This window comes from Carcharodon carcharias, chromosome 23 (assembly GCF_017639515.1).
Source record: "Carcharodon carcharias isolate sCarCar2 chromosome 23, sCarCar2.pri, whole genome shotgun sequence".
Taxonomy (NCBI): Eukaryota; Metazoa; Chordata; class Chondrichthyes; order Lamniformes; family Lamnidae; genus Carcharodon; species Carcharodon carcharias.
Window position 1 is genome coordinate 38,542,357 of NC_054489.1, and position 23,222 is coordinate 38,565,578.

At 41.8% G+C, this 23,222-nt stretch overlaps 1 protein-coding gene across 6 annotated transcripts in view; it reads left to right on the top strand.

Moving 5' to 3' along the window:
• Positions 1–23,222, top strand: part of LOC121269049 (rho GTPase-activating protein 27-like) — a 201,565-nt gene that overhangs the window by 114,237 nt on the left and 64,106 nt on the right. The window contains exon 1 of one of the 6 annotated variants that reach the window (XM_041173459.1): positions 9,712–9,867. The exons of 4 other annotated variants lie outside the window; for them this stretch is intronic. In XM_041173459.1, the coding sequence (XP_041029393.1) occupies positions 9,790–9,867 (78 nt within the window). In that variant the 5' untranslated portion in view covers positions 9,712–9,789. Of the gene's footprint in view, positions 1–9,711; positions 9,868–21,586; positions 21,638–23,222 lie in introns of those variants that run through there. One more of the 6 variants, XM_041173461.1, reaches the window with a different exon arrangement.

Consider the following 23,222-nt stretch of genomic DNA (forward strand, 5'->3'; position numbering starts at 1 on the left):
GGTAGGAAGACAGAAATAGCATTTCTATAGCATCACTCATGACCTCAGGACACCCCAAAAAGCTTTTCAGTCAATGCAAAACTTTTGAAGTGTAGCTACTGTTGTAATTGTCATTTATGGCACAGAAGGAGACCATTTGGTTCATTGAGTCTATGCTGGCTCCCCACAGAGCAATCTCTCTCCCTCACTCAATCCCTGTAACCCTGCAAGTTTATTTCTTTCAAGTGCCTATCCAATTTTTGTTTGAAACCATTGATTGTTTCCACTTCCACTACCGTTGTGGGCAGAGAGTTCTAGGTCATTGCCACTCGCTGTGTAAAATAGTTCTTCTTCCTTGCATTTCTTGTCCAAAATCTTTAAATCTGTTATTGTACCATCAGCTAATGGGAAGAGTTTTTTTCCCTGTCCACCATAAGCCTGTTATAATCTTATAAACCTCTATGAAATCTCCCCTCAGTCTCTCAGTTTCTCCAAGGAGAACAAACCCAGTCTTTGTAGCCTAACCTTGTAATTAAAACCCCCAGCCCTGGAACCACTCTGGCAAATCTCCTCTGCACCTTCTCAAGGGCCTTCATATAGTTCCTAAATTGTGGTGACCAGAACTGGGTGCGGAACTCTAGTTGGGGCTTAACCCAAAGATTTGTAAGATCAACATAACTTCCCTGTATTTGTACTCAATGCCACTCTCTCAATATATCCTGCCATCTTCAAAGATTGATGCACAAGCACCCAGTCCCCCCGCCCCACAGCAGGTCCTTCTGTTCCTGCACACAATTTAGAATTGTACAATTAAGTCTGTATTGCTTCTCTTTATCCCTTCTGCCAAAATGCATCACCTCACATCTCTCTGTGTCGAATTCCATCAGCCGCTTGTTTGCCCATTCTGTTAGCCTTTTTATGTCTTGTTGCAGGCGATTCATGATGGCCTTGCTGTTTGCCACTCCTCCGAGTTTGGTATCATTGGCAAATTTTGAAATTTGACACCATATTCCCGGATCCAAGTCATTTATATATAAAATCAAAAAAAAAGCAGTGATCCTGATCCTTGGGGAACACTACTCTCTACCATCCTCCAGTCTGAAAAACAACCATCTACTACAACTCATTGCTTGTTGACATTAAACCAATTATTTATCCAATTGAACAATGACCATCCTATTCCATAGACTACAATTTTGTTAACCAGCCTTTTATGTTAAACAGTTCCTTAAAATCCACGTAGACGACATCCATAGCATCCCCTTCGTCAACCTTCTATGTTACTTCATCAAAAAGAAAATCAATTAGATTAGTCAAACATGATCTGATATTTCAGTGCTGGCTCTCCTTAATTAACTCAAACTGCTCCAAGTGCCAGTTGATTTTTTTCCCTGATTATGGATCCAAAACCCTATCCATCACTGATGTTAGACTAACTGTCTTGTGGTTAGGACTGTCCTTGTAGTTAGGACTCTTTCTTCAATAAGGGTGTCACATTTGCCACGCGCCAATCCTCTAGCACCTCCCTCATATCTAGGGTTGATTGAAAGATTCAGGCAAGCCCTTCCACAATTTCCACCTCCACTTCCTTTAGCAACCTGGGATGCAAGCCATCCAGACCCTAAGCGTAGCCAGCTTTCCAGTACCACCATCTTTTTGATTTTTCACACTATCCATTGTCTCCACTTCAATTGATATTTTGTCAGATTCCTCTTTCTTAATAAACATCAATACAAAGTACTCATTAAGTATTCTAGCCTTGCCCTGCACCTTTCTCCCTAGTTATCTCGGGAGCCCTGTTTTTGGCTTCCTTATCTTTCATCTTTGTTGATTACCACCTTCTCAAGGGCAATTAAGGATGGGTGATAAATGCTGACCCAGCCAATGACGTCCAGATCCCATGAAAGAATTAAAAATATATATATTTAGCCTGTACTGAAGCATCGCTGTCTTAAAGATCACCCATTGTCTATATTAAAGTTTTTCTTGTCAGTCTCTGCTTTCATCTTATCCTGGCTAGATCCTTTCTCATTGCATTGAGATTGTCTCTCTTCCAATTGAGAAGTTCTGTATCAGATTGTTCCTCATCTTCTCCATTACTAGTCTAAACCTTATGATATCATGATCACTCTTACCCAAATGTTCCCCCACAAATAATTAGCCTGAATTGTAACACCTCAGAGAGCGCCTCCATCATGGCAAAAATGGTGGAATTGGCTGAAAATCCTACGCCCCAGCCCGCTAACACGGCACTTCATGTTTTTAGGCGGACAGGCCAGAGTTTGCGCCTGCATGGTTCATGGAGGCAGCTGGCCATTTAAATCATCAGCTGCCTCCACTCACTTCTGATTTTTGTATCCCTATAGTGCGAAACCTGGAGTATGCAGATTAGGTCTGCTAAGAGCTGGTCTAAATTTTGGAGACGTAAGCTACCCCTTTGGTTCTAGTCCCAGGGCACCTTAGAGGGAGGAAGGAGCCCTTTAGAACCATAGAAAAGTTACTTCATAGAGAGAGACCATTCAGCCCACCTTGTCTATGCCGGCCGAAAAGGAAAAAATAAAAACCAGCCGCCCATTCTAATCCCACTTTCCAGCACTTGGTCCGTAGTCTTTCAGTTTACAGCACTTCAGGTGCAGATCTAGGTACCTTTTAAACGAGTTGAGGGTTTCTGCCTCCACCACCAAACCAGACAGTTAATTCCAGACACCCACCACCTTCTAGGTTAAAGAGTTTTTTCTGATGTCGCCTCTCATCCTTCTACCAACCATCTTAAACCTCTGCCACCTGATAATTGACGCCTCTGCTAGGGGAAACAAGTCTTTCCTCTCTACTCAATCTAGGCCCCTCGTAATCTTGTACACCTCTATTAAGTCACCCCTCAGCCTCCTTTGTTCTAAGGAAAACAACCCTCGCCTATCCAATCTTTCCTCATAGCTGCAATTTTCGAGCACTAGCAACATTGTAAATCTCCTCTCTACTTTCTCCAGAACAATTATGTCCTTCCTGTAATGTAGCGATCAGAAGTATACACAAAATTCCAGCTGTGGCCTAACCAACGTTTTATACCGTTCCAGCATTACATCCCTGCTTTTATACTCAATACCTCATCCAATAAAGGAAAGCATGCTATATGCTTTCTTCACCACCTTATCTACCTGTTCTGCCACCTTCAGGGACCTCTGGACAAGTATACCAAAGTGTCTCACTTCCTCTCCCCTCTCAACATCCTCCCATTTATTGTGTATTTCCTAGCTTTGTTTGCCCTCCCCAAATTCATTACCTCACACTTTTCTGGACTGAATTCCATTTGCCACTTTTCCACCCACTCAACCAAACCATTGCTATCACTCTGGAGTTGACAGCTATCCTCTCCACAATCAAATACATGGCCAATTTTTGTGTCATCTGTAAATTTCCCAATCATGCCTCCCATATTTAAGTTCAAATCATTAATATTTACAACAAACAGCAAGAGGGTCAACACTGAGCTCTGTAGAAAGCCACTGGAAACCGCTTTCCATTCGCAAAAACATCAGTTGACCTTTGTTTCCTGTCACTGATCCAATTTTGGATCCAACTTGCCACATTTCATTGTACCCCATGGGCTTTTACTTTTCTGACCAGTCTGCCATATGGGACTTTTTCAAAATGCCTTACTAAAATCCATATAGACAACATGCACTGCACTACCCTCCTTGTTACTTCCTCAAAAAAATCGTTTAACTAAGTAAGACATGACCTTCCCCTAACAAAACCATGCTGACTATCCTGATTAATCTGTTCCTTTCTAAGTGACAGTTTATCCTGTCTTTCAGGATTGATTCTAATAATTTTCCCACCACCGAAGTCAGACTGACCGGCCTATAATTGTTTGGCCTATCCCTTGCACTCTTTTTAAATAATGGTACAATGTTTACAGACCTGCAATCCTCCGGTATCTCACCTATACCTACTGAAGATTGGAAAATGATCCTCGGAAAATCTGTTATTTCCCCCCGGCTTCCTTTAACAGCCTGGGATACAATCCAACCAACCTTGGTGATTTACCCACCTTTAGGGATGACAGTCCCTCCAGTACTTCCCCTCTCATTATCCTTATTGTATCTAACATTTTGCAGTCTTCCTGTTTAACTAGAATGCCTCTCCTCTGTGAAGACAGAGACAAAGTACTCATTAAGAACCCTGTCCATATATTCTGCATCCGTGCATAAGTTAACTTGTATATCTCTGATAGGTCCTGCCCTTTCCTTAGTTATTCTCTTGCTCTTGAAGTACTGTTAAAACATCTTTGGGTTTTCCTTGATTTTACCTGCCAATATTTTTTCGTATCCTCTCTTTGCTTTCTTAGTTTCCTTTTTTACTTCATCCCTGTACTTTCTATACTCCTGTAGGCTTTCTACAGTATTAAGCTTTCTGTGATTGTCATAAGCTTTCTTTTTCTGCTTTATCTTACCCTGTATGCTTCCAGATAACCAGAGGGCTCTTTGTGGGGACATGTCTGCGCTGTGCCCGTAGAATCTCACTTTAGAATGCCTCCCACTGATTTTTCACTGATGTTCCTTCAAGTAGTGTGTCCAGTCCACTTTTGCCAGATCACTTCTCAGTTTCGTAAAATTTATCTTCCTCCAATTTAGAACTTTTACTCCTGTTTTATCTTTGTTCTTTTCCATAATGATGCTAAGTTTAACTATTATGGTCACTATCTCCAAAGTAGTCAGCCACTGCTATTTTATCCACTTTCCCTGCTTTGATGGAGGTCAGGAACGCTTTTGGATATGTCAGGTGCCCTTTTGGATATGTCAGGTGCCCTTTGGAAGTATTAAAATTAGGCATAAATGTGCGTAAAAAGTGCATAAACACATTACCATCAAGCACATTAGAATTGTCAACAGACCTGTCAAAATCAACTGTCAGAAGCATCAGTTAAAGGGAGCTGTCAGAACTGTCAAGAGGACCTGTCAAGACCTACTGTCAGAGAGTTGTCAAGGCATTTAAAAGTCCTGCCCTTTAAAGTTTTGAGGAAAAAAATGTCTTGACTGTTTTTTAAAAAACATTGCTTGCTATGGGCACATGTACATAGGTTGGCATGAAGGCTTTGGGTGGTTATGGAGTTGGGTACATGGCATGTGCCATAGAGAATATAGGGGGTTATGGGGTGGGTGGGCATATCTGGTGGCATGGAGGGTTTGAGGGTGGGTAGGAGGCATGGATTGGCATGGATGGGGCATGCTGAGTATGTGGAGGGGTGAGGGCTGGAGGCATATATTTTGTTTTATTAGTTTCTTTAAAACTTTGCCAAAGTGCCAGAGCACAGAAGCAGGCCTTCCACCCAACCTGCTTCCACACCTAGCAGCCTTTTCACTGATTGCAGGGTCTGTGGGCCCAACTCTCGTTTCACTTCACTCCCGCGTCCCCCACTTAATGGCCCCAGAACAAAAATCCCAACTCTTCCAGACCACATTTTCCCAGGTCAGGTTCACAGTGCTAGGAAATGTCCCAACTCTGCGCTTCCAATTCAGCAGCGAAGATCCAGGCCTTAGTCCATTTAGCGCAGCTCATTTTAAGAGCATCAGGAACACCAATGCCTCCTTTCTAGTTCGGCCAGGAACATACTGATAAAGGAAGTTCTTCTGAATGTACTCAGTGATTCCTCCCCCTCCTTATCCTGAACTATAACATTATTCCAATCAATATTTGGGTAATTAAAGTGCCCCAGTATCATGTGCAGCACATCTGTGATTCCCTTGTAGATTTGTTCTCTCTCTCTTTCTGTCACTACTTGGAGGTCTATAGAATACCCAATGAAGCGTGACCTAACCTTTATTGCTTCTCAGCTCTAACCAAAGGGATTCTGTCCTTGCCCCCTCAAAGACATCTCCTCTTTGCAACACTGCAATGGCTTCCCTGATCAGTACTGCCACTCCATCTCCCTTTCTTCCTTCCTTCCTTCTCTGAGCACTTCAATGTAGGAAGATATGGGAGCACTTTAATAAAGTGCAGTTCCAGTGAAAACACCAGCACAGAGGCAAAGGAAGGGTTAATGCCCTTTCATCATAATCTCTTTGTCATCTACAGAAAGTACACAAGATTGAAATACAGGTCATTTCAACGAACAGTGTTGGAATCCAGTATAAAGAAAGTTTGGTTCCACTTCAACAGACGTTGATTGTGTCGCAAACTGAATAGATTTTTTTAAATTTAAAGGTGCATTGTTTTGAGGGCCATAGAGATATTAATAGGTATTGTTATTATAGTCATGGAGTCTGAACTCAGTAGCCCTAAATCTGAAGAAAAGTATGTTTTTTGTCAGTTAATATAAATTATATAAATTATCTGCCTCTTTAACGCATGAGTTTATCTGGCTCTTCTCCTCCCCCCCTGTAGTTTTCACCCCTCCTCTCTAGAAGGCCCAGCAGTTGACTCTGCATGCATCCTACCCTTTCCCTCCTAAGCACCCAATCTGGGTAGTCAATGTTGGCTGGTTCTTTGATCATAGATTGGATCATTGCTTCACTCATTCCTGAATTCACCTGCCTTCCAGCACTTTTCAGGAGTCATTGAATAAGGTGCAGTGTGGCAATACCTGGCTTATTTTTTTACCCCCATTCGTATGGTTAAGCCACGGGTATTGAGAGCAGCAATTCCATCCTTATCACTACCTAACTAAGCACAGAATGGGGTTTGAGCTTGTGACTTTGTTGATTTTGTTTGGTTCTAGCCTACACTCTGCATCTACTGACTGGCTGAGGGGCATAAATAAAATTAACTTTTTTTTTTGCTTCATCACAACTTAAAAAAAGAAAGAACTTCCATTTATATAGCACCTTTCACAAGGTGTCCCACCAGATCTCCCAAAACACAGCCAATTAAATATTTTTGAAGTTTGGTCATTGTTGCAGTGTAGGAAACACAACAGCCAATATGCAGACAGCAAGCTTCCACAAACTGCACTAAGATAATGACCAGGTCGTTAGTTTTTAGTGGTGGTGTTTGAGGAAGGAATATTGACCAGGGCACCTGGGAACCTCCACAGCTATTTGAAATAGTGCCATGCGATCTTTTACATCCGTTTGAGAGGTTTAATATCTCACCCAAAAGCCAACACTTCTGACAGTAAAGCACTCCCAAGTGCTGCACCAGAGCAACAGCCTAGATTTTGTGCTCAACTATTTCAAGTGGGACTTAAATTCATAACCTTTAGAGTCAAAAGTAGGGGTGCTACCCACTGAATCACAGCTGCCACCTACAAAACATGCACCGTTAACAAAGCAACTTTGGTAGAGGTGAATGAAAGTACAGAGCAGTAGGTGCACCCACCTTGTATGTTTAAGGAGTTTACCTGTATTTATTTGCAACGTGTTTTAACATTTGGCTTGCTATAAAGTCCCTCAAATACTTTATTCTTCTTCTCCATTGCTTAAGTTAACCATTTTTCTTTACTTTGCTGATTGACCACATTTGCCAATGAATCCTACCCTTTGTGATTAAAAACAAATGAGTGTAAATGCTGGAACAAAAATGCAAAAGTACCGGAAAGAAATGTAGCCTCTCCTCAGAAACCTGACCCAGTTGTTGTGGTTGTACCAATACTTGGGAAAAAAACAAGTGCTTCAGGTTTTGCTCTCCAGCTCCGTTGTAAATGCTGCTAAAAACTGGCAACCAAAAGGCCTGATTCTCGATAGGTTATCCACTGCGAACTTAAAATTGGGATGTGAGTAAGCCATCCCTGCAGCCTACTCTGCCTTTTTATTTGATCATAACCTGACCTGTGCCTCAGCTCCATTTACCCACCTTTGATCGCTATCCCTTGTTATCATTACAACACTTCAAAAGTACTTCATTGACTGTAAAGAGCATTATAATGCAAATATGTTGATCCCAGTCTTGAGCGTTTAATTGATGCAGCATCCACAATGTTTTGGTATAGAGAGTTCCAGATTTCCACGACATTTTGTGTGAAAAAAATTGTTTACAGATGTCACTTCTAAATAACCTAGTTCTAATTTTGAGATATACCCCTTTGTTCTGGATGCCCCCCACCCTAGCAAGTCCCTTGCCCATTTTCAAAATCCTTAATAACCTTCTAAACTCGGGATTGCGAAGAAGATTTATACAACTTGTCCTTGTATTTTAGCCCCCTTGAAGCCCTGACATCATTTATGTGAATCTGTGCTCTACCTCATCCAAAAAAAGCCTTGCATTTATATAGCAGGTTTCACATCCACAGGATGTCCCAAAACGCTTTACAACCAATTAAGTACTTTCGAAGTGTGGTCACTGTTGTCATGTAGGAAACATGGTAAGCAATTTGCAAATAGCAAGCTCCCACAAACAACAATGTGATAACAGCCAGATAATCTGTTATTGGAATTTTGATGGAGGGATAAATATTGGCCAAGGCACCAATGATAACTCCCCTGCAGTTTGCCAGAATAGTGTTCTGTATCATTTACATCCACCTGGGAGGGCAGACAGAGGCTCAGTTAAGTGTCAGGAAATGCTAGAAAAATTCAACAGGCCTGGCAGCATCTGTGGAGAGAGAAACAGAGTTAATGTTTCGAGTCTGTATATCAAAATGTTAACTCTTTTTTTGAACTGCTGTGGTCTTCCTGCATTTGCTGTTTTTATTGCAGAATTCCAAAATCCATAGTATTTTGCTTTTATCTCCGTTTAACGTCTCACCTTCAGAATTTGAAGCTTTTGATTTTTGTGCTCAAGTCCTGGGGTAGGGACTTGAACCCACAGCTGACCAAGACCAATGCATCATTCCTGACATCAGGTTCAAAAACACAAGGCGATAAGAAAGTTAAAACTTAAGTGAGCAAATTATTTGTCGTTAGTTCTACTTGAGACCAGACATATAAAATTGGTTGACCTCAAGGTGATTGGAATGGGGAAAGGCTATGGCCTCACCGAACCACCCAATGATTCTGTCTATGTATTAGAGTTCACTTGCAGGGAAACATTGGCTGGAATTTTCTAGTGCCGCCAGCAGCAGGTGGGACAGGGAAATTTGGAGACCGGCCAAAAGTAACTATATGCCTGCCGCCTGCAGGACTGGAAAATCCCACTCATTGTGTCATACATAGTTATACCATTGTTGCCATGTAGCTATGCTATGTGGTATATTTACAACAACTAGCATTGATATCGCGCCATTAACATAGTGACACATCACAAGAGATTGGGTCTTAGCCAGCTGGTTGTTTCTTCTCATACATGTGTGAAAACTCAAGGGCTAATTTAAAAAAGAAAATGTTTCAGCAAAGCGAATGATTTGGTCTCTCTGCTCTTGTTTGCAGTTTTGAAGGTACTTCGCTCAGCAGACTAAGTGAAGAGGTGTGAAGGTGGTATCTGGTGTCAATAACTATAGGCGGATGTGACTCCACTGTTAAATATTCAAAAACACAAGCATGATCTTAGATAACTTGCAAGTTCTTGAATGCTCTGATGTGCTATGTATAAATACATCCCCTGTTCACGGTGGAGCATTGAGTGCGGTAGCTGTGTAATGATGCATGGCAAATCAAGACACTAGAGGCCGTACCAAATTAGTCGCAAAGTTGTTCTGTTCCTTTTTTGTCCCTGACCACACATTAAAGCGATAGGCTCCGGAAGCTTCAAGCTTCAGTGCACTTTTTTTTGCTTCTTGACAGCACAAAGGTTCCGTGTTGCTGTTTATGTCCTTATCTGAAATCTAGCCAGGAAGTGACGCCACAGTCAGATGTGACAGTTAACCTCCTTTTATAGTGTTGCAATGGGCTCCACGATGTAAGGTGTTTACTGCCAGAAATCGTGCATTCAGTTGACATGGCTGATGTTATTTCCATGGCGTATCAAGGTTCTAAGAATATGGACCACTACTTAACTTCTGTAGCCTATTCACAGGTAAGCGAACCTCCAGACTCACAGGGCTAGCCTTAGGTTGCCCTTGTGCATTTGCCCGTTTTTCAAAAGCTTGCAACTGAAAGCACTTAAAGCGCTGGTCACTGTCAGCTTTGCGACAGCTGCTTCCCTTTTTCCCTCCCATGGCTTCCTGTGCATCTATGCAGAAGCTAAGTACTCTTCAGCATTTGAGAAATGCAGTGAACCAATTATTGAGGGGGTTGGTATGCAAACAGAAATGACTTTATAAGAAGCTTGTATACACACAACTAGAGTGAGTTTTTGCTCTGTAAGTTTTTAGAACAGGGTTGGTATTTGAAACATATTAGATCCTGAGAGGCCTTGATAGGGTGGATGTGGAGAGGATGTTTCCTCTTGTGGGAGAATCTAGAAGTTGGGGTCGCTGTTTAAAAATAAGGGGTCACCCATTTAAGACGAAATGAGGAGAAATTTTTTCTCAGAGGGTCATGAGTCTTTGGAATTCTTCCTCAAGAGGCGGTGGAGGAAGAGTCTTTGAATATTTCTAAGTCAGAGCTAGATACATTCCTGATAAGCAAGGGGAGGGGTGGGGGTGAAAAGGTTTTCAGGAGAGGTGGGACTGTGGAGTTCAGCTTACTGAATGGCGGAGCATGCCCAAGGGGTTGAGTAGCCTACTAGTTCGTATCTTTAACTTGCACTGAACAGCATCTATTGTTAATTATTCTTTTGGTGCTGAGACTGAGATTTTTCACTAATCAGCAGCATCTATCCGCCAACAGCATTAGGACTGAGTGTGAGAGGTAAGACCCACCTCTACCTGGTCCACTCCAATTGGTTTCTTTTGTATTCTGGGAGGGCATTGGCCTATAAATGCAAAAAACTTCTTTAGGCTGGTTACTGGGCCATGACTCTCCATTTTGTTCTACTTTAATAACAGTAACCAAAGGTAAAATGAAAGATGTGCATTTGTATAGCACCTTTCACTATCACTTTACAACCAATGAGGTACTTTTGAAGTGTAGTCACTATTGTATTGTAGGAAACACGGCAGCCAAGTTGCGCACAGCAAGCTCCCACAAATGGCAATGTGATAACGACTAGATAGCCTGTTTTGTGATAAAAACAAAAAAACTGCGGATGCTGGAAATCCAAAACAAAAACAGAATTACCTGGAAAAACTCAGCAGGTCCGGCAGCATCGGCGGAGAAGAAAAAAGTTGACGTTTCGCGTCCTCATGACCCTTCGACAGAACTAGGTGAATCCAAGGAGAGGGGTGAAATATAATCTGGTTTAAGGTGGGGGTGGGGGGTTGGGTGGGGGGAGAGAAGTGGAGGGGGTTGGTGTGGTTGTAGCGACAAGCAAGCAGTGATAGGAGCAGATCATCAAAAGATGTCACAGACAAAAGAACAAAAGAACACAGAGGTGTTGAAGTTGGTGATATTATCTAAACAAATGTGCTAATTAAGAATGGATGGTAGGGCACTCAAGGTACAGCTCTAGTGGGGGTGGGGGGCATAAAAGATTTAAAAATAATGGAAATAGGTGGGAAAAGAAAAATCTATAAAAATTATTGGAAAAAACAAAAGGAAGGGGGAAGAAACAGAAAGGGGGTGGGGATGGAGGAGGGAGTTCAAGACCTAAAATTGCTGAACTCAATATTCAGTCCGGAAGGCTGTAAAGTACCTAGTCGGAAGATGAGGTGCTGTTCCTCCAGTTTGCGTTGGGCTTCACTGGAACAATGCAGCAAGCCAAGGACAGATGTGGGTAAGAGAGCAGGGTGGAGTGTTAAAATGGCAAGCGACAGGGAGGTTTGAGTCATTCTTGTGGACAGACTGCAGGTGTTCTGCAAAGCGGTCGCCCAGTTTACGTTTGGTCTCTCCAATGTAGAGGAGACCACATTGGGAGCAACGAATGCAGTAGACTAAGTTGGGGGAAATGCAAGTGAAATGCTGCTTCACTTGAAAGGAGTGTTTGGGCCCTTGGACGGTGAGGAGAGAGGAAGTGAAGGGACAGGTGTTACATCTTTTGCGTGGGCATGGGGAGGTGCCATAGGTGGGGGTTGAGGAGTAGGGGGATGATGGAGGAGTGGACCAGGGTGTCCCGGAGGGAACGATCCCTATGGACTGCCGCCGGGGGGGGGTGAAGGGAAGATGTGTTTGGTGGTGGCATCATGCTGGAGTTGGGACCCTGTTTTGTGATGTTGATTGAGGGATAAATATTGGTCAGGATACCAGGGAGCGGTCTCCTGCTCTTCAGAATAGTGTCATGGGATCTACCTGAGAAGGCAGACAGGATCTCAGTTTAACATCGCATCTGAAAGATGCCACCTGTGACAGTGCAGCACTCCCTCATTACTGCACAGAAGTCTCAGCTTGATTTTTGTGGTCAGGTCTTGGAGTGGACTTAAATCCATAACCATCTGACTGAGGTGAGAGTGCTACCAACTGAGCCACAGCTGACACCTAACATTTCTTTCTGGCTGAGCCTTCCTTGACTTTACTGGTTTAGCAATGTGTGGCATGATGAGCACTGGTTATCAAATAATTTAGATCAATGGGCACAATTTCCATAAAGAAAAATGATACAGAAATTGAAATTGCTCATCTTTCGGGCTGCTGGAGGTGGCAAAAATAAGAACCCCTGATTCCAGGAAACTCATGGTTGGTCTGGGAAGATTGGGAATCTTACGGTGGGATTATCAATCTGATCTGTAACAAAGGCCAGGGTATTCTGATCCCACCAGCGGCAGGCATCATCATGGGTGAAACCTTTGGCTGCTCTAAAAATTTCCCATCCCACCCATTGACAATGCCCATCGCTGGCAGGATGGGAAAACCCTGGTCTTTGTTGCAGATCTGGTTGATATGAGTGAGGCAGTGGAGGTTATCTGTCTGGAGTTCAGCTGACACACTCATGTCTCACTGCAGTATGTTTACAAAAAAGATTGGTGAATAATCGAGGAAGGTGTCTTGTTGGGTTGTCACTACCTGTTGTGTGTACTGCTTAGACACCATTAAGCAGCCTTGCAGAAGTTACCAAGAAGTTTTTATTAACATTACTGAACTATATACATATTTACAGTAGATGGCACCAATATGGAGAGGACTCCAGAGCATGTCCTTACATATCGCTACCTAGCTCTATACAGCTAAACTAAACTCTAGGTCAGGTGCCTTCTTACATCACCAGTGGGCAGTACTATACTTAGTCCTGGGTTAACCCTTAATGTGCCAGATCCTTGTATTACATTTCTCCCAGGGTCTTGACCCCCTGGATATAGACTGAGATAATTTACTTACAGTTTGATTCAAGTCTTGTGTTGTCATAAGGCTGATGTACTTAACTTTGATGTTGCATCAATAACCATGCTAACTCTAAGCAACTTCATGATTAACATTACAACATTAACAGCATGTATTAACAGAGTTAACCCTTTATGTACTGGATCTTTCTACTACAGTAAGGGGACACAGTGCTGTTAGTTCGAGAATCACAGTAAGGAAATGGATGGAGGGGTGGGTTAGATGGACCAATATCTACTGCAGCAAACATTGTTCTGACTAAAGCACAGAGGACACTGGTTTTGCAGTGTAAGCAAAGCAAAGAAAAAATCCTCTTCCAATAGGATATCTCAAAAACTATGTTGAAAGCCCAATATTTTCAGCCACATTTTGCAGTTTAACAGGTATGTAATGAGTGGCAGACTATTGAGCTTGGTTTCTTGAGTTGTACCAAATTACCACACTGTCTCAGGTCAGGGTACTCTATGCAGTGCACAGTGGACACCACTTGGAGATACATTATTAGGGAGTTGGGGGAGGTTCTTGCACAGTTCCGTACGTTTTGGCATTATTCAAACCACACTACAGAGCATACTATCTCAGAACTGCCTGAAAGGTCAAACTCCTTGTCTGGGGGAGGTTTCAGGCCATCCAGGATAAGTGGATCATAGGACCCATTTGGGAATTGGGTTCCTCATAGCCTGCATTAACCTTTGGCCTGCTGGAATGGACAAGGGAAAATTAGATATTAGACGGGCCAATCAGTGACGAAAGGCTATTGTTTTGTTTAAAATCTTCTTGTGGCCGACCTGTGTCTTTGTAAACTCCTTAAGGGCGAGTTGGACTATCTGGGTAGCCCTTACAGAGAGTCAGCATGGGCCAAGCAGCCGCCTCCTGTGCTGTAACCATTCTAATATCAATGACTATCTATGAGCAATATCAGCGATTTGGAACAGGCTGCTTGTTGGTTCGCTCACAAAAAATACTGTCTCCTATGTTCAAAGATGTCCAAAGTCAGTTTCCTGCAGCTGTACAACTCATAACCCTCACCCTCAAACACTCTCTTCTGTGACTTTGCTGCCTTGGGCATCAACTCTTTCTTTCCCACCATTGGTGGTTGTGCATTCAGCTACTTGGGCCCCACTCTCTAGAATTGTTTCCCCAAGCCCTTTGTCCCTTTAAAACCTCTCTACCAGTGCTCCTTGTTTCAGCTGCTTCTTTGTAAAATCCTTCAGGATATTTGACTATATTCAGTGTGCTTTTTAAGCATAACTTGCTGTTTTACCTGAATTATTGCCTCTCGTCTATGCTCCAGTCATTCCCTACCTGATACTGTCTAATGGATTTCTAAGAAAGTGCTGATCAAAGTTACAATTGACGTCCTGTGTCACAGTCTCGCCACCACCTTCTACAGCGTCAACCACTCCATCCTCTGTGAATGTCTCTTCACAGCCCATCTTCTATGGCACTACTCTTTAATGATTCCACTCACACCTGTGAAATTTGGACATTGCATCGACTCCATTGATTTCTTTTCCCAGGCCTGATCAGTCACCTCTGGTGTAGCCCAAATGTCTTGTCCCCTCTTCTTGTTTATAAATTTACCCTTGATACCATCAGGTGGAAACAGGGAGTAAGCTTCTTTGATACACAACCTTATTTTCCAAATTTCTCCATTGATCCCTGGGCCTTTGCTGTAGTTTCCAATTGCCGGATCAACGTTAAGACTTAGAAAAGCTATAACTTCCTCTAACTAAATTTGGTAAAACTGTAGCCAATGATCCTCACCAAGCTCTACTGGGTCCCCATTGACTTAAAGATGTTTGCTCTTAGCTTCAAATCCTCCTAGAACATTGCCTTGCACTATTGCAGCAATCATTTTCTCTAAGTGCTCACCACACTGAACAGTCACATTGCACAAGTTATACAAATATAACGTGCTGTAATCATTATAGATATTCCTCACTAGCTCTCTGTTCAATGTCAAAATCCAAAGCTTGCTTGATGGCCACTGTGGAACAGTCCAACCCAGAGTGCTACAGAGTGATAGGACATAAGTCTGCATCTATTATTTCCTCACATAATGACCATGGGAACTTTAATGTGCAGAGATCCAGCATTTCTTCACCACAATGAGGAAAATCTCTATTCATGATAATCCATTGGGTCATTGTTGTGCCCTAGCAATGTAGTTTACATTCTGATTGGCTGGGTCAGTTAATTTGATACCCACCAAGGATTCAAAAATGCACCTCCTATGTAACTCAGGAATACCGTGTTGGAGAAGGAGGTGGAAATTTATATGGGAGACCTTTTAGAAATGGCTGAAGATTTCAGCAATTGAGCTTACTGTAACTATAATTAAATGGTACCGAGGCTAAAGTGAAATTTTGTGGCACGTTTAAAGAATGTCTTCAATTGAAGGATTTGGGCAGCGGCACCCAAAGGAGGAAGCAGAGAATTGATAGGAGGCTGAAAAGAATATCTTTTACTGAAATAAAGCCTCAGATTTTCCTGGACAAAATATAGCAAGTAAGAGAGAGACGGTTGGGTACCCATGTGAGGATGTTTCTGAAGCATGTCTCGTGTGTCATATGGAGGGAGGTGGCATTGTCACTCTTATCCCCAGGACTGCAGACGAGCGCCAGAAAGAGTTCAATGAGCTGATTGTGGCAGGGAAGGTAGTACATTGGCTGCTGTCTTGGAAAGCCACGGGATGAGAAGGGAACGTGCTCCGTCACAACCTCTGTCAAGATCTGTGTCCGGTAAGACTGTGAATGGGGCAAATCTGCTGAGGGTAACAAGCAAAAGGAAGGCATGGCTGCAAAGTGGCTGGCTAGCTTTATTCTGAGCATTATTGAGTTGTGCCACTCTCACGGCTTGTATGTTTTTTGTTGTCACTTTGTCACCGGTGCAGTAAACATAGAACAGGAGATAAATGTGATGTGTGGTTAACACATGTTTGAACGGTTCTGATGATACCATAGCGGTGAGGATAAAGCTGCAATAGTTTCAAATGTTTTGAGAATCATGGGCGTTTGAAGCTATGCTGCTCAAGGTTTATGTTTTTGATAATATCCCATAAAGAACCCTTTTCCCAATTAACTACAAATAATAATCAACCTAGTTCTTTTCCTTAGTGAAATTGAGAGTGAGAATGTACATTTTGTGTGTGCTGAGTGAGAACTGCTTATAGGGGAGATTTGACTTTTGACCAGAATGTGGCTGCTTTGTTCAGATATGGATTCGTTACCGTTGATTATACTTTTTACTGCACAGGAACATTTTCAGTTCTTTGTTATTCTCTGGACCATGTGAAGTTCATAGAAATAATGGGAAAACTTGCCTTTCTCATCCTTAAGACATCCCAAAGCACTTCACAAACAAGTACTTTTTTGGTATTGTCACGGTTGTTATATAATGAAACGTGACAACTTATTTGCACACAATAATCTCTGACAACAACAATGAGATTCAGTGACATTGGTTTTGAAATAGATGTTAGCCAGGACAACTTTGAATCATGTCATGGAATCACTTGCATCCCATCTGATAATTTAAAATTAGATATATTATGCTCATGCTCATGTGTTTGGATTTGATAGCTCGACGGTTACTTTATTTGCACCATTTCTTTACCCTTCATTTGATGGACATCTGCAACACCTCCAGTAAAAATATTCTTACTTTTCCATTCCAACCTTTATTTGCATCCCAAATAAGGGTTGTCTCCTCAGCCCTTAACTGCATTGTCCCTCTTGGCCATATCTGCTTTATTTTACAAAATGATTTTTTTCTCCCAGTGTTGACCATCACAGTTTCCCTGTTCTTCCTTCCACTGCAGGCAGAGGCAAATTGCACACCAACATTTCAGCATCTTCATTCCTTCTGCCAGTTCACCTCATCTAGGGCTGATATATGCATGACTCATAACTGAAGCAGTCAGAGAATTTGTTCATTAAATCAAAGTCCAGTGTGAGTTATAACCATTGGGAACTTGTTTTGGAATAAAAATAAAATTTCAGTGACCCACTTATGTAAAGACATCATTACACCATTGGGCCATTAATTAGTTTGCTATGCAGTTGTATGAGCTTAAATATCTAAATGCTCACATTTTATGACATGATAGCGCAAGCAGGCTATCAGTTTACTAGTGTTAAAGCTATAACTTGGTGGTTCATTTATATCATACACCTGCTTTCATTACAAACAATTGTGAAATATGATCCAATCCTTCGAATATAGCCTGTGGGGTGAAATCAGAGATCTGTGTGAATGTATAAGTGTACAATATACAAAACAGCAACAGCTTACATTTATGTAGCACCTTTAACATAGTAAAACATCCCAAAGAGCATTATCAGGTCTTCTTCTTATCGTGTCCACAGACAGTCTATACATGGCCCAGCCAGAACTGGACATATTTTTGCGCCTTGTTGTTGAATTCGGCAAGATCTGCAACAATGCAGGGTTACTCTAGCGATAGGCATTGCAGGAGATGTTGCATAGTCTGTGGCTCAGTTCCACACTCACAAGTTGTCGGGCAGGTTGTATATCCCCATTTGCTTAGTGACACCTTTGAACAACCTACACCAGTCCTAAGTCTGTTAAGGCACTTCCAGGTTGCCCAGTTGCAATTAGCTCCTGGGGGAAGGCTTTCATCTGGTAGAATTTCCATCGCTGGGGATTGTTCGAGACTGGCGAGCTGGTCTTTCCACAAGGCGATGCGGGCTTCAGATGGGGTTGATTGTAATGGAACAACACTGTTCATGAAGCTCTTCCTTGACTTTAGGTGGCTGGGTGTAGGTGTATGACCATGTAGATGGTGTCTCTCCTCTGATGTTTGATGGAGTCGCTCTTTCTTGCTGGCTACCGTTCTTCTTATATCAGGGGGAGCGATACCCTCCAGGATATATAGGCTGTTGGTGTTTGTTGGTTTTAAACAACCTGTGATAAGTCGGCAGCTTGCATTCAGAACGGCATCCATCTTCTTAGCATGAGTAGATCTTTCCCATGCAGGGCAGGTGTATTCGGCAGTGGAATAGCAAAGAGCAAGTGCACTGGTTCGTAATGTTTTCGAGCTTGGTCCCAATTTTGTGTTAGTGAGCTTATTCAGGATGTTGTTTCGTGCACTCACATTTGCCTTTTGTCTTTTCAATGTGGTTCTTGAAGGTGAGGCATCTGTCAAGGGTGACTCCTAAGTAGATAGGGTGCTCGCAATGTGCCAGTGTTGCTCCACACCAGGTTACTTTAAGCTGGCGTTTGGCTTCACGGTTTCTGAGGTGGAATGCACAATCTTGCGTCTTTGATGGGTTTGCGCGAAGGTGGTTTTCTTCATAGTAAGATGTTAGTCCCTCTAATGCTTCAGAAAGCATTTTCTCCACGGTGTTAAAATCAGTGCCTGGGCAGTGACACATAAGTCATCAGCATATATAAAACGGCCTGTGACACCGTCTATAGGTTGGTCATTCGTGTAGATGTTGTACAGCAGCGGTGCAAGCACGCTTCCCTGAGGAAGACCATTCTTCTGAATACACCACCTACTGCGCTTCCCACCTAGTTCAACATAGAACCGGCGATTCTGAAGCATGCTTTCTAACAGCTCTGTTAAGTGAATATCTTTTGTCATCTCTAGGATCTTGCAGAGGAGACGTCTGTGGTTCACTGTATCATATGCTGCGGACAGGTCTACAAAAACAGCACCTGTTACCATCCCTTGCTCAAAACCATGTTCGATATGTTGTGTGAGGTTGAGCAGTTGGCTTGTTGTTGATTTGCCGAGGCGGAAACCTGCTTGGTCTGGAATGATCTTCTCATTTACAGTTGGTGCTATCCTATTGAATATCAGGCGTTCAAACAGCTTATTGGTGTGGCAAAGCAGTGAAATTGGCCGAAAACTCTTAGGATCTGAGGGATCTTTTCTGGGCTTTAATAGTGCTATTACATGTGCCTTCTGCCAAATATTAGGTAGCTTGTGTGTTGCCCGAGAGTGGTTGAACAGTTGTAGGAGCCAGGTGAAACATTGTCATCGATCCAAAGAAAGAAACAGGTGACCAAATTCTTGGTCAAAGATGAGGTTTTAAATAAAGTCTTGGAGAGGTGAGAGAGGTGGAGGGGTTTGAGGAGACAATTCTAGAACTTAGGGCCCATATGGCTGTAGACTGTAGTGCTCCTTTTTCTCCATGTCTTCAATTTCTCCTATAACCTTTACAGGCTTCTAAAAACTAAGCTTGGCTTGAACAAATCTATTGTAGAATTTGCCTCAGTTTCTAACTTGCATTATAGGCCTTGGCTTCTAGACCTGTGTTTTTTTTTTGGTAAAAGAATAACACAACCCATGCATCTTCATGAACATTCATGAACATTCTCTCTATCAAGCCTGCTAATGTTCCTATCAGGACCGACGGACTGCACCCTTGCCATACAGTTCCATTGTGTAGCAATCCTGTGCCATCTCATACCAATTGCTTCTCTTCAATAACAGATTCTGGGTACTGTGCAAGTCACCTTGATATGACAGCAAACTTTTTTTGTGTGACTTAGCAAGTGGCATAAATAACTCTTGTTTTAACATGTTTTCCAAAATAATGAACAATCAAAGGGATGAGTATTGGTACATGTTGGCTCCCACATTGATTGCATTTATACTCCCACAAAGCACTGTTAAAATTAGCATAGCACTACTCATACGCGCACAATATATATGTGTATAGATTCTAAAATTATCTGTGTATCAGTTGATTCTTTATTTAAGGACCTGAATGTCATCTATCTCTCAGTCTGTGATTCTTGATATGCTTCCTTTCTATTTTTAATAGACTTGTCAGTTGCATATTTCCTTTCAAATTGTACTAAAGTTCAAAGTTGCTTGATTGCATTAGAATATTGTTCACTTCCTCTTGCACTTATGACTTTTAATTTCCTTAAGCCTATTACTTTTTTTGCCATCTATTTCAGTTGATATTTGAAATGTATTTTTATGTCCATTTAGGTGAGGGACATCAGTGGACTTTGATATTGAGGAGTTGTAGGTAATCTGCAGCATGGGAGAGAGGCAGAGCGAACCTCTAATGATGCTAATTCCCCAACAGTTCTCCTCAGCCAGCTATGCATGCTAATCTTTCCTGCAGTCATTCATGGGCATGTAATTCAGCTGTGAGGATAAAGAACCTGGATTGAATAGATTAAATGTAAGAAACTGAACTAAATAAAGGCCAGTGTTAATGCAACTGTTTACATAAAAAGTCCACTGCCCTCAAAATTAATTCAGTAGATGAAGCATTTTGAGAAAAAACTTGCATTTATGTAGTGCCTTTCATGACCCCCAAAGCAGTTTACAACTAATTAAGTACTTTTGAAGTTTAGTCACTGTTGTAAATGTAGGAAATAAGTCAACCAATTTGACACAGAGATAATGACCAGGTACTCTGTTTTAGAAGAATTGGTTGAGGATTAAATGTTGGGCAGAACATGTTTCTTGCTCAGAATAGCACCGTTGGTTCGCTTCCATGCATCTGAGAGGGCAGACGGAGCCTCAATTTACTGTCCCTTCTGAAAGCTGTACCAGTCCTTCAACACTGCAGTGGCGTGCCAGCCTAGATTATGCACTTAAGTCTCTGGAATGGGACTTGAACTCACAACCTTCCAACTCAGAGTGCTACTGCTGAACCAAAGCACTTTGATATGCTTAGATGCCATGCTAAAGACACTCTTCATTTTGAGTATTTTTTTAAATCAAATTGGGTACACTGTTCTCCTTTAACATCGAGTGGAAAACAGCCCAATTAACACTGTGCTCAAGTGATGATCTGTTATGAGGGCATGTTGTTTATTATCCATTATGATACTGAAATTGAAGTCAGCAGAATGAATTATATATATCTATGATGAAGAATAGTGCAACCTTCAGTGTGTTGCAGAGGGGTTACAGAACTGCAAAAGTAAGCTCATTTGGATTGTGCTTACTGTGGTGCAAACATCATGCTGCATGTTTAGATAAACAATAAGTTTTGTGATTAACAGATCAAAATATCTTAAAATATATTTTACTTCCAGGAAGCTAACAGGCTGTGTTGAGTTAACTGATCTCATTTAGGGCAGTGGTGAGTTTCCACTAACTGACCACAGTGGCTTCAGATAGATAGCAAATAAGGTAGCAGCTGGGATCCTGTTCGAGATCAATAACTAGTGATTGTTTCAGGAAAATCTGTGTGAATATCAGAAGAGAACAAACTCTGCACTGCAATGTAGCCTTCAACTTTGCATTTTGGAACTCTTGTAGAGTCTGCTGATCACATTTTCTACAAGATTTTAGGATTAAGCTAACGATTTCCCTTCCCAAGGTTAACCTACATTTTCTCAGTAGGTAAAATGTAGATATTTGCAAACTTGGAACAATGTTGTTCCTGTGTTTCTGTTGAAATGTGTTTCCATATAATTTCATTGGCTTTCAAAGGTTCAGCTGATCATTCAGCAGAAGAATTGATCATGAATTTTAACTCTTCGTTGAGGTAAATTAACATTTTGTGTCCAGTTTGTTCACTTTTAAAGTGCTCTTTTTCTTTTATGAAGTTCTGTCACTGTTGTAATATAGGAAATATGGCAGGCAATTTGAGTACAGTTCCCCAAACAGCAATAAGATAAATGGCCAGATGATCTGTCTTATATTGATGTTGGTTCAGGGGTAAAAATTGGCCAGGACAAAGAGGGGAACTATCTTGCTTTTCTTTAAAATAGTGCCTTGGGGTCTATTACATCTACACAAGAGGGCAAATAGAGCCTCAGTAAATTGCTTCCTCCACATGACTACCCCCAACAGTGCAACACTCCCTCAGTCATACACTGGCATGTTTGTCGAGTGGTACTGAAACCTACGTGTTTCTGAGTCAGAGATGACAGTGCTATCACTGAGCTATAGCTGACAACTGGCAGATTGCAACCAGATCAAGTAGAGCACAGGCAATTACAAAATAAAGTTCTCTCTGTGTTAAATATACTTTAACAACAACAGAAAAGAATACATTTTACTGTGGTGCGAACTTTTAATATATCATTAACGTCCCCAAGGTGTCTCTGAATGTGACATGGATAAAGGGCATGTGCAAGGTTATTACTCAACCTCCAGTGAGCAAAATAATAATGCTTTGCCAACAGGTAACATATACTGAATTAACCTTTGATACCAGTAGAAACCACTTGGTTTGAAAATGGTACTTGATCTCCTGTGCCAATTTGCTCAAATGTAGGGGAATAAAAATGAGACATCAGCTTAGCTTGAAACTGTTGGAATTTTAAGTTGAAACAACAAAACATTAAGGGAGATGGTTTCAAGGGACAAAATGTGGGAGAATGCCTTATATTGTTAAATTTGAACATGTACGTTTTTTTCCAGCAATTCTTAGCATGAATACTATGAGAGTTTTGTTATTTGATATCTAATTATAATGACTTGTTGAAAGAAGAAACCTGCATTCCAGAATCTTCTGGCTATTTTCTGTGTATGACATTAAAGATCACTTAGCCAATACCATGTATTTGTTATGTTTTTTTCATTCATTTGCTGGATGCAGGCATCGCTAGCTAGGCCAGCATTTATTGCCCATTCCTAATTGCCCTTGATAAGGCGGTGAGCTGCCTTCTTGAAACTCTGCAGACTCAGTGGTGTAGGTACACCCATAGCGCTGTTTGTGCGGGGGTTGGGGGGGGGTGCGGGGTGGTTCCAGGATATTGGTTAATATTGTTTAATGTAGAGAGAGAGAGACAGAGAGACACAGATATGGTGGAATTGGTGGCATAGTGGCATCGTCACTGGGCTCATAATCCAGTGGCTCAGGCTAATGCTCTGGGGGGCACAGGTTCAAATCCCGCCAAGGCAGCTGGTGGAATTTAAATTTAATTAATTAATCTGGGAAACAAAGCTAGTTTCATGGTCACTATTACTAAGACTATCATCAATTGTTGCAAAGATCTATCTGGTTCACTAATGTCCTTTAGGGAAGGAAATACACCATCTTTACCCAGTCTAGCTTACATGTGACTCCAGACCCACAGCAATGTGGTTGAATCTTAACTGCTCCCATTTCAAGGGTAATTATA